Genomic DNA, 12954 nt, shown 5'->3' on the forward strand with positions numbered 1-12954 from the left:
CTATCGATCTGCTGTTGAGCTGAGGAGTTGGCGGACGCGTAATCTTGAGCTTATCTATTATGATCGTCAGCTTGAGGGAAATTAGAGTGCTTGGCTGAGAAAATAGTATTGTTTGGGCTGTGAGGGTGTGCTGGAGTGAGACATGGCTGTTGTTTGTTTTTGGTTGAGCCGCATATTTTGGTGGAAGTGGTTCCAATTGGGTCTCACTTATTTAGTTGCATCTTTCCATTGCTTCTTGTATCACGATAGCTCAGGTGTGAAAGCGAATCTGCACAGTTAGTTAGTTACACTGACTGTGCGTGCATCCATGATTCAAGGTTTATCACACAAGGGATAAGCGCAAGGATTCCCCGTGTGTGGGTGGAGCGGATATGCAGGTACCCCAAAGGTTATCGCCATCCAGTATAAAAACTCCCTTGTATCCCTGCAACCTAAGGTACCCGAAATGCACTCATCCGACTCTCTCTTTCAAGGTGGCATAGAAATCAAGACCTGAAGCTCTTATAAGGCGTAATTACCTACAGTACTTCCAGGACAGGATCCTAGAGATGAATGGCCTAGTTGGGAAGGGCAGGCCAGTCATAGCTAAACTCGCTAGCCCGGAATTCTCGGCCATTATCTCACCTTTTTGCTACGAAGGTTATGTGTTCGAATCATGCCTTTTTTATTTTATTTTTTCTTAGATGTGCTATCTAGTATGTAATTCACTCTTATTTGCTTTGACTTGGTGCTCCTCTACGAATTCTCTAGTGTCCGAGATCCTTGGTATTGTAGTTATAAAGATACTACATATTAGATATATAAAAGATGACCGTGACTTCATTTAGTAACAAACCCGTACCATCTCGACTTTCGATACTATTTACATAAAGTAGGGGCACCGATAATTGTAAACGGCATTGCCACTTCATTAGGGCCCTGCGGAAATGGTCCTGACTTGTGTAGTTATCATTCCTGACACAGGCATAATACAACTAGCTAACTCTTAAAGAACCAAGGGTGCATATAAACCCAGGTGATAGTAGTCAATACTGTCTTACACTGATTAAAATTGGAGATAAGTGCAGAACATTGACCACTTGGCTACCAGAGACAGGTTGACATCAAGACAACGGACCGATGCCTGGAGAGTTTGATGCCCATCTCTGTATATCTTCTGAACCCCCCCTCAGAGAGCAAGAAAACAGCGGACCTCAATATAGGAGATTAGAATAAGCTTAGTAAAAGATATCCTAGACTTATATCAAGTCACATAGGTTTTCTTATCATTTAGGACCGAGGTCCTCAGTTTTCTTTCCTCCGCCGGCCCCCTTTCCCCGAAATATGCATTAACCAACTATACAAGAAGTAATGATCATTCAATACCTAGAGTTGCTCACCTACTTCGAGTATCATCAGTGATTTCGTCAGCATAACATAAGGTGGTGGCTGAAGCGTCAAGTGGAAACATGATGGAAAGAATTGGCGATTTAGGCAACTAAAGTAACAATCCTGTTTAAAGGTTGTTCTCATCTCGCCCCTGTTGTGAAATCAAACCCCTCCGTGTCCCAGACGTCGCATCGGTTGAACTTGACAAAACTTACCTAAGATTTAGAGCATATTGGACAAGGCAGTCTAAGGTTGGAGGGCCTTTCTCACTGAGGCATGCCTTCCTGATTCCATCCATAGATATTATTTAGGAAGTCACACCTCAACCTCCAGATATTTAGACCTCCTCACCTGGTATCTTTTCTCTCTCTTTCAAACCCCCGTTCCAAAGTCCAGTATTCATATTCAATTATTCACATTCAATATTCATCATGGTTGCTGTTCCTCCTCACCTCCTGCGAGCTATCTCGAAGAGCAAAGCAGCAACTCCGGAGCACCGAGAGATAGCACTAGCTTCTCTTGCACACACAGAGAAGTTCTTGGTAAACTGCCAGAAGCGTCGGGAGCAGTATTTGAAGACGTACAACCAAGTCCAGCGGCAGATCGTTCCTCCTGAACTCTTTCGAAATGTCATCGATTCAGATCAAGCCGACCCTGCATAGCGTGTACGGGCCCAAAAAGGTCTCGATCATCTTGAAACTGTTATCGGAAAAGTCAGAGGGGCACAGCAGCAGCTGGGCTCTTCGCAGTTCACAGAACCCGGCACCTCACATGTTGTCCCATCGCTAACTGCTACCGACGACCCTCCTTACCGTGCTGTGCATGACATACACGAGAGTTCAAACGAAAGTGCACTTCCTGGCGACCTCATTCGTGACAACGGAAAGAAGGAAGCCGCATCAACCAAGCCATCTTCTGATAAGGCTGTCAATGAGGCTTTCGACAACGTCGGACTTGTCTTGGGTTTCTACAAAAAGTTCTTCCAATGGCTGTCAATCGACAATAAGGATATGGATGTCATCAGTACTGTTCACTTTGGTAAACAATACGAGAATGCTTGTGAGTAGCAATTGCAGTGTGATTGACTTGTACTAACAAATCTAGTCTGGGACCCAGAAAAGCTTCAAATGGTCTTCGGCGACGGCGGCGAGTTTCTCAACAACTTTACCGGGTGCATCGATGTCATCGGCCACGAGCTCACACATGCAGTCACAGAGCACACAAGCCCTCTTGACTACTATGGTCAGGCCGGTGCTCTAAACGAGCATGTCTCGGATGTGTTCGGCATCATGGTCAAGCAAAGGGTTCAGGACGAGAAATCGGACGTTGCAGATTGGTTAATCGGCGAAGATTGCATTCTTCCTGGAGTCAAAGGCACTGCTCTGCGAAGCATGAAGGAGCCTGGAACTGCCTACGACGATCCCGTTTTTGTAAGTGCATGCTCCTTCCACCCTTCTGCAACTGCACATGCAGCGAGCTGCGGCTAACGCTGTCTCTCAGGGCAAAGATCCGCAGGTTGCGAACATGAAGCAATTCAGGACAACATATGAGGATAACGGCGGAGTCCACATATATTCCGGGATCCCCAACAAAGCGTTCTATCTAGCTTCTGTGTCGTTCGGCGGATACTCTTAGGAAAAGGCTGGCAAGATTTGGTGGGCAGCTTTGAGGTCGGGCAAAATTCCTCCCAAGTCTACGTTTAAGCAATTTGCAACTGCCACAGTAGACTGTGCGCAAGAGCTGTACGGTTCGGCTGATGCGAAGAAAGTCAAGAAGGCTTGGGTAGATGTCGGTGTTCTTGAGGCTGGTGTTGGTACTGATTCAAGTGGAGGTTGGTGCAGTATCCTTTGATGAGTTTGGCAAACCTACCTAGAAGACATCCTACAACTTTAGTATGAAGAACCTGAAATACACTAGAATTCCCTAAGCCTTATCAGAGTCAACTCTATCTTTGTTTCCTTAGGATAGAGGTCCTAAGTTTTCTTTGCTCCCCTGCCCGGCTTACACCAAACCGAGTCATGTGTTTTCTTCCCCCAGGCTGGTCCTGCGGAGGCTTGGTGCATAACTGTGAAACAGTAGCACAGCGCCCTCAGAGAGCAAGAAACTATAAGACTTGAGAATAGGGTGCTAAAATAAACTTGGTAGAGAGTCTCTTAAGCTTAAGTTATGTTACCTAATAAGTCTGTTTATCATTTGGGACCGCAGTCCTGAGTTTTCTTTCCTGCCCTGGGCGCTTAGCTTAGCCTTACCATTTTCCTTCCATGACAGCTCCACTCACCCCAGGCCGAAAAGGTCGCAGTTATTGGTGGGAGAATGGTGAATGCGTGGTCCGAGATTGATGGGAATGAGATGAAAGACTGAATAATCGGGCTGTTTCGAATTGTTTCAACATACGCGCTCTCGTAAATGTCACCCACTTGACGGTACAAACAAAAATATTGTTGGCAAAGCTTTGTTGAATGTATAAGCACAGATAGGTCAATTCTTTTCTTTCATTAGATAGGTAGCCTTTATGCCATATACTTGACGAAGCATGTCACTCGTCGTTCATTATATGTAGACATATCTTTAAGCTTATTCCAATGATGCTTAAGTTAGAGCCGAGGCCAGTTAAGATTATCTCAAGCTTCGGTGTATGATGTTTCTTGGCTGCCAACAAGGATGAAGCCGCGTTTCCGTCGTGGGCGAATTAAAGGATACATGTTGCATCGTCTCCTCTGACGAGACGTCGTCATATTAGGCCCGGGGTATTACTGACCGAGTATTCGAGATGATTATTGTCGATCCGGAGATGCAGTATCCGAGTTCTGTATGTGGTGATCTCTGTTCTTTGTTCTGTCAACCTCCCAAAATGTCAGACCTGAAACTGTTTAACTGGGAACTAGTAATGAAAACGTCCAGCGTTACCGATACCGGCCGAGCGCCGATGGCATGGTCCGGCATTGAGAATCCACTTCTGCTCCGGATTGTTGGCCCACCTCCCGTTTCAACGCCGGAGAATTATCCTATTCGTGTAAAGACGTTTCAAACCCTTGAAACCACCATCTTGTTCAATGGCACTTGATCATCACCGCATCAAGGGCACAGTGTTCGATAATCAGGATGACTGAGCACGACATCTCGCGATGGCTTCATATATAAGAACCTCGCTGTGACCACTAACTCTCCTCTTCTGTCCTTCATCCTTCATCCCTCTTTTCCAACTCTTTTTCAATCGTTACTGTCTGGACTGGTTCCGACTTCCACTCTTTATTTTTACCCAATTTCTTGATATATACATTCAAAATCGTCAACATGAAGTTCCTTGGTCTTCTCAACCTCGCTGCTCTGGTCAGCGCCGTCCCTACTCCTACCTTCCAGGAGGCCGGAAAGACGCTCGGCAAGCGAGCTGCCATCACTGATGCTGCCAACATTGGTTACGCTACGCAGAACGGCGGTACTACCGGTGGTGCTGGTGGTGCTACCGTGACTGTCTCTTCTCTCGCCGAGTTCAGCAAGGCTGCTGAGTCGGAGGGCAAGCAGGTCATCTACGTCAAGGGCCAGATCTCTGGAAACACAAAGATCCGCGTCAAGTCTAACAAGACCATCGTTGGTGCCGCCGGTGCTTCTCTCGAAAACATTGGTCTCTACATCAACAAGCAGAAGAACGTCATTGTTCGCAACCTCAAGATCAAGAACGTTGTTGCTGACAACGGTGATGCCATCGGTATCCAGAAGTCCACCAACGTCTGGGTCGACCACTGCGAGCTGTCCTCCGACCTGTCCAAGGACAAGGACTTCTACGACGGTCTCCTCGATGTCACCCACGCCTCTGACTTCGTCACCGTGTCCAACACCCACTTCCACGACCACCACAAGGCCTCTCTCGTCGGCCACTCCGACAGCAACGGTTCCGAGGACAAGGGCACTCTCCACGTTACCTATGCCAACAACCACTGGTCCAGCATTGGATCTCGCGCTCCCTCTGTCCGCTTCGGTTTCGTCCACGTCTTCAACAGCTACTACGAGGATATCAGCGTGACTGGTGTCAACTCCCGCATGGGTGCCCAAGTTCTTGTTGAGTCTACTACCTTCTCCAGCGCCAAGAAGGCTCTCACCTCCAAGGACTCCAAGGAGACTGGTACCATCTCTGTCAACGATGTCAACCTGGGCGGTTCCACCAACGATGCTCCCAAGGGCTCCATCTCCAAGTCCAACATCCCTTACCAGTACTCTCTTGTCGGCTCCTCCAAGGTCAAGTCGGCTGTTGTTGGTGTTGCTGGTGCCACTCTTAAGCTGTAAGCGGCGATGCCCCTTGTCTCGGCTTCTTCACCAGCGACATCCGTTGGTGAAATGAAGAGCTTCGTTTAAGATGTATATAATTTTCTGGAGGAACATAAATAATCAATCGATTACTTATCACATCTTGCCGTTTGAATTTAACATGTGTATTGTCTCTCAAACCGTAGTCCGAGTGATCATTCAACGTAGAAAGCAGTAAGAAACAGCGACTGAGCAAGATTACCACTACTAAATTCACCAGAAAGGTTAACTCATACCCATACTCTCGAAGCTATTCTCGTACTCAATTTTAGAAGGATTTGTCTATAGTATGTGGTGCACATATCAGAGTCATTTTCGGGCACATCCCATGGTTCTCCTGATACGCGGCCTTTTCCCTCGATGAAAACCAGTTGCATACCGATATTTCTTTCGTTGGCCTAAACAGCATACGATTATAGCAACACGAGTTTCCGTAAAAGCCAAGAATACTTCGGGCATCTCCCCAAACCCGATATACTCGGGATCTATCCAGCAACTGGGATTATACGCGGGTTCAAGGTCCACTTACTCCTCAAGTGCTTCAGGTAATAGTCCACCAAGGGGTTCAGTTCGGTCCTGATTGTCAGATTTCTAATGAGCTTGTTCTTTCTAAACATTAGCTGGCAAGATCATGATTCGTGGCCCTCAACATGTGCCTTACCGAGACCCTGAAGCCTCGTTCGCAACCCATCCCAATATTCTTTCACCCCTCAAATCTCGGGGAACTCTTGATAGCAGCTCACGCACGTCAGTTGCTGTCAAATCTTGGCAAGCCCTGACTATCTCTTCCAGTTTCCTTCCCAGGTCGTGTTCTCCGGATCCAAGCATTATATTCAACTCAACATCTGCTGCCCCTGCTGCGAGCCATAGTATCAGGAGCTTCACCCCTGGGTCACCCCCGAAGGCGCCACAGCCCCAGAGCCCAGTAAAGACGGAGTTTCCTTTGTAGGATGAAAACCCATTTGCTGCTTTATTGATTTCGCGATCAATGTTCCCATGAGATAAGTCGGGTAACCCATCGTTCCCCGAGTGGTCGAGCATGTCCATCTCCAAAGCGTCCATGAAGACAAGATGTCCTCCCTTCCATGATTCCTTCCAACCTGCGAAGTCTTCTGTTGGCGGCGTGGGACGTATAGTCCATTCAATATTACGCCTTTGGCCTTTCATATCAATCATCGCTCTCGCTCCAGAAACAGAGATGACTGTGTCGTCTGTGAGATGAGGCGCAACCAGGACCACGGGATAAGCTTCAGGAGCAATCCCGACAAAGATTTCTTCTTGTGTGGCGGATTGACCAAACCCGATGACCTTGTTGGATGATACAACAGCTCCTCCTCCTTCACCTTGAACTTCTGGGTTATGCGTATTTGATGTGTGAGTGTCCAGGAAGTTCACCTGTAGCTTGGCTAACTTCGCAGCCTCTAGTGAGACTGGCTTTCCTGGATGAAGTTCGTATGAGACAGAACAGTGATTACTTTTAGGTGTAACTTGATGATCTTCCAGAAGAGCGCTTGCTTCAGGTGTACTCTGAAAGTATGCAAACAACGCTTCCAAGTACATCTGTACTGCGGTAGGATGCCGCTGCTCGGATGAGAACCATATGCCCAGATCTTGATATCCGTCGTCGTTTTTTTGAGGTGTAAATGAGCAGAGGAATTGATGTGCCACAAGACAAGCAACTTGCCCACGACTTAGATGAAGTGGATGTCCCGGCTGAAGCAATCCAAGCTCTCCATCAGGAAAGTAGGTAGGCAAATCGAGTGCAACATCGCGAATCTTTGGCCATATTTTATCAAGTATATCAGCTTCGCCTCGTTGTTCAAGAAACCCTTTCAGAAACCCATAGTCACTATCATGACATGTCTCTGCGTTGGCGGCGATTGTTTGTAACCGATCAATGAGCTGCACGATACTCGACACAGGCGTACAGAGAAGGTGTTTTCAGTAGCGGCCAAAATGGTATTTTGCCATCCTCATCTTCTTCGACTCCCGCATCGTCGGGAAGGTCACTGAAGCGGTCGAGTATACGACACGATGCAGAGTTGGGAAGATGAAAGAACTGCGGGCGAGATGACATTATGATGGTTTGCGGTAGAAGTTAGAGCTTGTAAGATAGCATTATTGCTTGATTATCGAGTTTCTACAGAAAAATTGAAGCAAATCAGAGTTACATATGTCGTGCTATAGCAAATATATTTGTAGAGTCACCTTGAATGAAGATGAGTCTTCGCCGACATATGACCCCTCATAAACTCCATTTCAGCTGAGTCGAGGTCTCCACTGAGACGGAATTAGTAGATCACCCGCAAAAGGCATTTCCGGACATAAAGCCACATTCATTAACAAGAACCCTTTTTCTAATCTATGATATTGTTTTTGTCTACTGGGTACTGCGAGCTTGTCGAATCTGGTGGTATAAATATGCGACCAGAGAGAAGGTTGTCCCTCAGGAACATTGAATACCCTCACAACAAGCTCAAAGGCCTGTCACTTTTTATCATACTTTATTTCAGAGAAATGCATGCCTCTTGGTAGACGATAAATCCTAGCAGGTTCTTTTACTTCCCCGTGACTCACTTTGTCATTGCCCTCTTCGCTTGCCGTTCATTCTAGCCAAAATAGCATCATCAATGTGTCGACACTCCCGTCGAGAGCAATGTTCTTCTCATCAATGGAAGGCGCGATCATTTCTCTTTTTCAGATACGACTTCGGCACTTCCATGTTTGTTTGGGTACCTACTAAGGTAAGCCATAGCGGCCGAGTGTGTCAGGTACCTACCTTTCTTGTTGTCCTCAACTGATCTTCAGGGGAGGAAGGTGCAGTTTCCACACACTCCAACGATGGATGAGCCAAAGCAAGCAGGAGGTACTCTGCAATAACAAGATGGAAGGTCCCGTGTCATTCAGGATCTTTGAATTATTTTTGTCTTCTGAAAAGAAAGAAAAACTCGGGAAACAAACCAATTTGAATTCTGTCCATCATGGCAGAAGCACCGCAGGCGGCGTCGAGCACGCAAACTCTGGCTCCAGAAACTTCAAACGAAATCCAAAAGCGTTACGAAATTTCCGTCTCGACCTTCAAGATCCTTTGCAAGATTAAAAGCAAGCCAGATGCTCGTGACATTTTGAGGAATGCATGCTCTGCCACCGAGTTCAAGTCGTTCCCAATGAAAAAGGAGGAGACCGCCTTCTTCAGAGCGATCAATGACAACACCGGAATCCCCTATCAAGTTAAGGAATTCATCTCCCAACCATGGCACAAAGTATATCTCTTGGTTCAGATTGATCTGCTCAAGACTGGTTGGCCAAACAAACTATCGGGGCCTTCGCGCAAAGAGCTGACGAAAGAGCTCGCCCGCATGTACAAACTCCTCGACCATGTGCTGAGGTGCCTAGTCGACATCCTTGGAGAACGAGGCGATGGAAAGGGAGTATATGTTGCTCTTGAAGTGCTGAGGTGTGTCAAAGCTGGAGTCTGGGAGGGGAGCGACAGTCAACTCCTCCAAATCGAGGGCATCGGCCAAGCAAAAAAGGACAAGCTCGTCAAGGCCAACATCAAGAACATAAAGCAGTTGGCTACAGTTGAATTCTACAACATTGAACGCATTCTTAGTCGAAACCCACCCTTCGGTCAAACTATCCTTCACAAAGTTGCTGGATTCCCTCGTCTCACACTCGACTTTGAGATCATTGGTCCTTACATCCCCGACTCGGCAACCAACTCGAACTCGTCAGCTCCACATGAAGACAACCGGTCTGTAACAGACACGGCAAAACCCAGCCAACCTCTCTGGATTGCTCGAGCTGTCCTTGGATTCAACAATGAGAAGCTACCTCACTGGAAGGGCCGCACACCCTGGCTCACATTACTTGTCCAAGGGGACGACGGACGACTTGTTTGGTTCTGGCGAGGAAGTGCTAAAAAGCTGGTTGACAAGAAAGAGATCATCATCGGGTTGGGCGCAAAGCGTGACGAGAAACTACAGGTTTCATTTGCATGCGAGGAGATTGTTGGTACTTTGATCAAAAAGGATCTTCGAGTGCCAGTGTGATGTGTCTGCTAAAGGGAGAGTTATGTTCGTCACATGTTCAAGATGCGAGAAAGGTTCTTGCTAAAGATAGCATATTCACAGGTCCCTCTGACATTTGTGATTGATATTTATCAATACTAATTGTTCTCTAAAGCCATGCTCCTTATGACACCCTCTCGTCAGGCCAACTTCTCCGTCTTCGCGAGGTTACCGAATCACCACTCCTTTGGCAGCATTAGCGTGACGAGGCATAATCCTTATTGATAATGCAAGGATACGAAATTCGAGGATCATCAACACCACTTCCCAAAGAGAAGCTGTTCAATGAGAGGAGCCGTGAATTGGTTAGCATATTCTCGGTGCCACCTCCACCGCTCAATGCTCAAAACATCTGGACCCTGTGGAACATTTTAGCTGCAGAATCAAAGACCCTGTATCCTGGAACAAGCTCCAAGATTTGCGGCAATTTTCGCATAAGTCGCCTGTCACTTAGTTGAGGTCTTCACCGAGTGATATCCAACAGAGAGAGTGATGGATCAATCAGCCTTACACGTTAAGCTTCAGTCCGTCTCTGACTAGGGTGAACTCGGTGGGTGATCTAAATTCGGGACAGCACAAAAGTCGATGAATGTCACTAGTGATATAAGATGGGACGGGACATTAATTGCTCTAGTGAGTGCAAGCGGCCGACACGAGATGAGTCTTATAGGGCAGAGCATTAGTGCGCCAACGGCTCAATATCGTTGGACGGTAAATTTGGAACCCCCGGCCTTGTAGGGCAAACAAGAGAGAAGCCTAATCTTAACTTTGTTCAGCGGCTGTTTCACTTTCAGCCTTTTTCCATCTGTTTGGTCGACTCAACCTACAACTCATCCACTGCATGCAACCAGCCTTGCAGTAACAGCGTTACACTGCAGCCCAACTATGCAAGTTGTGTAATGGGCCAAATGCGAGGTACGAGACTAGACCTGGGTTTATGGCCTTGTGACCGATCTTTGTGAAAAAGATCATCTTCCGACTCCCCTCCTCGTCTGCTCATCTCTTAGACCAGGGCAGGCTATCTAGGATCGATACAGGGATCCCAAGCAGCTGAACCCCAGTCCCCACCAACTTATAGAGAGCGACGCTGCTAAAGTTGGTTCATGGACGGTGCATGATGATCGGGCAGAATTTGAGGATAGTCTTATTCGGAATGTGGTTGGGCCGGTCTGACACTCGCACTCATGCCCTATTTTGGTATCTCATGTTGACTGGATATGGGAACTTCGTCTCAACGGAGATGTTCAACTTGAGGACATAGAAGCTTGGTATTAGCCACGGACGGTAGACACATCACAGAGATGTCACAACTGCCTATAGTTCGGCAAGGTATTGTGGCGACCTGCTGCAGTTTGTATTGGCGGATGGTCGTGCCTCTAGCACAGACGGATATGGTACCCGCACGAAGCCATCGTCAAGATGGAGCTTCCACCTTTGACCCTGGAGATATTTGGTGGCGTACATTCGATGCATTAGCATATTAGCATACCCAGCTAGTTGATTCTGACCGGTCTGTGACTCTACGGCTGGCTTTCAGCCGTTCCCGTAGGTAGCAGCCTGTTGTTAATACCAGTGCTCTTATAAGAAGAGAAAACTCCTGTTCATCTTGACCTGTCTGCTTCCTCCACCAGAGTTCTCTCAACCCAATCGTTTTCGGTGGATCAAACCCTCTTACACAGTCTTTCCAACATGCTGCGATCGACTCTTCTACTCGCCCTCGCGGGCTTGACCTTCGCGACTGATAGCGTCCACTTCAGTAACTCCAAAGCAGCACAGCCAAAGGGTCTTCCGCTTCTCTCTGGCTTCACTCCTCGCCTTCAGACCCTCAGCATGGCTGGTTCTTGTCCCGCTGGCAAGACATCATGCGATAGCAGCTGCATGGATGCAGGCGCTGAGTGCTGTAACAAGGGAACAGGAGCCTACTGTGATGATGGCTATCATTGTCAAGCTGAAGGCTGCTGTGAGGAAGGAAAGTTATGCTCTGGCCCCCCAACTGGTTGCACACCAGGCAAGGAGCTCTGCGGAGCGTATTGTGTCACCAAGGGCGAGTGCACCAGCGGCGGAAGTGGTGGCTCTTCTGGTGGTTCCTCCGGTGGTTCTTCTGGCGGTTCATGCTTGAGCTTTCAGGAGACTTGTGGCGATGGTTGCATGCCCAAGGGCATGGTCTGCTGTGATACTGGCTACTGTCTCCGTGGCCAGACATGTGGCTCTGGTGGAACTTGCAGCTCTGGCTCTAGTGGCGGTTCAGGAGGTTCGTCTGGCGGCTCGTCTGGGGGTAGCTGCGCGACTTACCAAGAGAAGTGCGGCGATGGCTGCATGCCCAAGGGGATGGTCTGCTGTGATACCGGATATTGTCTATCTGGACAAATCTGTCAAAGCGACGGTACTTGCGGCTATCGATCAAGCGGAGGTAGCAGTGGTGGCGGCTCAAGCGGCGGCTCCTCCTCCGACGATGATGACAAGTCCAGCTTCACTCGAGAGTCCGCAACACTTACCTTCGACTCTCCCTCGTTCACGGCCCCTTCGATCGAGCCTGTCCCCACGATCGACGACAACAAGTTCTCTACATTCTCTTCGTCTGCTGAACCTACCGGCCTCAGATCTGGTGGCGATGACGATGGAGATAGCAACAGTAGCAGCAGCAACAGCAATGGAGGAAGCAACAGTGGCTCTATCTTGGTGCCTAGCTTCTTCATGGGTCTCGTTGCCATGGTTCCTCTTTTCCTTTAAGTTGTGATTCGAGTAGCTCGATATAGTCGTCAAGATTGTACGGTTACCTTGGCGACGCAGATAGGCTGAGCAGGTATTATGGCCTTGAGTCTTTGAAGGAATGCAGGAGCTGGAAATAATGAATGATGTTGGCATGGGCTTGGAAATATTCTTGGTACATACCTTAGTTTCGAATCAATATACCCCTGGATCGATCAATAAGACATGCATACTGACCTCAATTACTTCACTACTCCTCAAACAACAGATGGAACCCGGAACTCTCAGAATGCCAGTTTAGCGGGAGGGCATACATAGTAAAAGTCAAAATAGTTCGATTCTGTGTCCCCTACTTCAACAGCAGGCTATTTATATGCTTGAAGAAGTGGGCAGACTGGTGAGCCGTGATTTTCCCTCCTTTTGCCATGCGCTTAAATTGTGAATAAAGAAAAGTTGATGTTACATGATGACGTTTCTCTCCGTTATCCCCCAGCTCCGTGAGCAA

At 47.8% G+C, this 12954-nt stretch overlaps 5 protein-coding genes across 5 annotated transcripts; 4 read left to right on the forward strand and 1 right to left on the reverse strand.

The window, feature by feature from the left end:
• Positions 1-1799: 1799 nt before the first annotated feature.
• Positions 1800-3003, forward strand: FSUBG_2607 (extracellular metallo ase; the record flags this gene model as incomplete). The annotated part of the gene is made up of 4 exons (XM_036680398.1): positions 1800-1910; positions 2031-2427; positions 2473-2798; positions 2842-3003. 4 exons carry the CDS (start codon positions 1800-1802, stop codon positions 3001-3003), a joined length of 996 nt encoding a protein of 331 aa, XP_036541876.1.
• Positions 3004-4662: 1659 nt separating this feature from the next.
• On the forward strand, positions 4663-5649 carry FSUBG_2608 (pectate lyase b; the record flags this gene model as incomplete). Its single annotated transcript, XM_036680399.1, has 1 exon — positions 4663-5649. One exon carries the CDS (start codon positions 4663-4665, stop codon positions 5647-5649), a length of 987 nt encoding a protein of 328 aa, XP_036541877.1.
• A 678-nt stretch (positions 5650-6327) lies between these two features.
• Positions 6328-7747, reverse strand: FSUBG_2609 (poly(ADP-ribose) glycohydrolase; the record flags this gene model as incomplete). Its single annotated transcript, XM_036680400.1, has 2 exons — positions 6328-7519; positions 7599-7747. 2 exons carry the CDS (start codon positions 7745-7747, stop codon positions 6328-6330), a joined length of 1341 nt encoding a protein of 446 aa, XP_036541878.1.
• A 904-nt stretch (positions 7748-8651) lies between these two features.
• FSUBG_2610 (HFM1-DNA RNA helicase) lies at positions 8652-9722 on the forward strand (the record flags this gene model as incomplete). The annotated part of the gene is made up of 1 exon (XM_036680402.1): positions 8652-9722. One exon carries the CDS (start codon positions 8652-8654, stop codon positions 9720-9722), a length of 1071 nt encoding a protein of 356 aa, XP_036541879.1.
• Positions 9723-11429: 1707 nt separating this feature from the next.
• On the forward strand, positions 11430-12470 carry FSUBG_2611 (uncharacterized protein; the record flags this gene model as incomplete). Its single annotated transcript, XM_036680403.1, has 1 exon — positions 11430-12470. One exon carries the CDS (start codon positions 11430-11432, stop codon positions 12468-12470), a length of 1041 nt encoding a protein of 346 aa, XP_036541880.1.
• Between the last annotated feature and the right edge of the window lie 484 nt (positions 12471-12954).

Source organism: Fusarium subglutinans (assembly GCF_013396075.1).
Source record: "Fusarium subglutinans strain NRRL 66333 chromosome Unknown NRRL66333_c0000023, whole genome shotgun sequence".
In the NCBI taxonomy this organism is placed as follows: domain Eukaryota; kingdom Fungi; phylum Ascomycota; class Sordariomycetes; order Hypocreales; family Nectriaceae; genus Fusarium; species Fusarium subglutinans.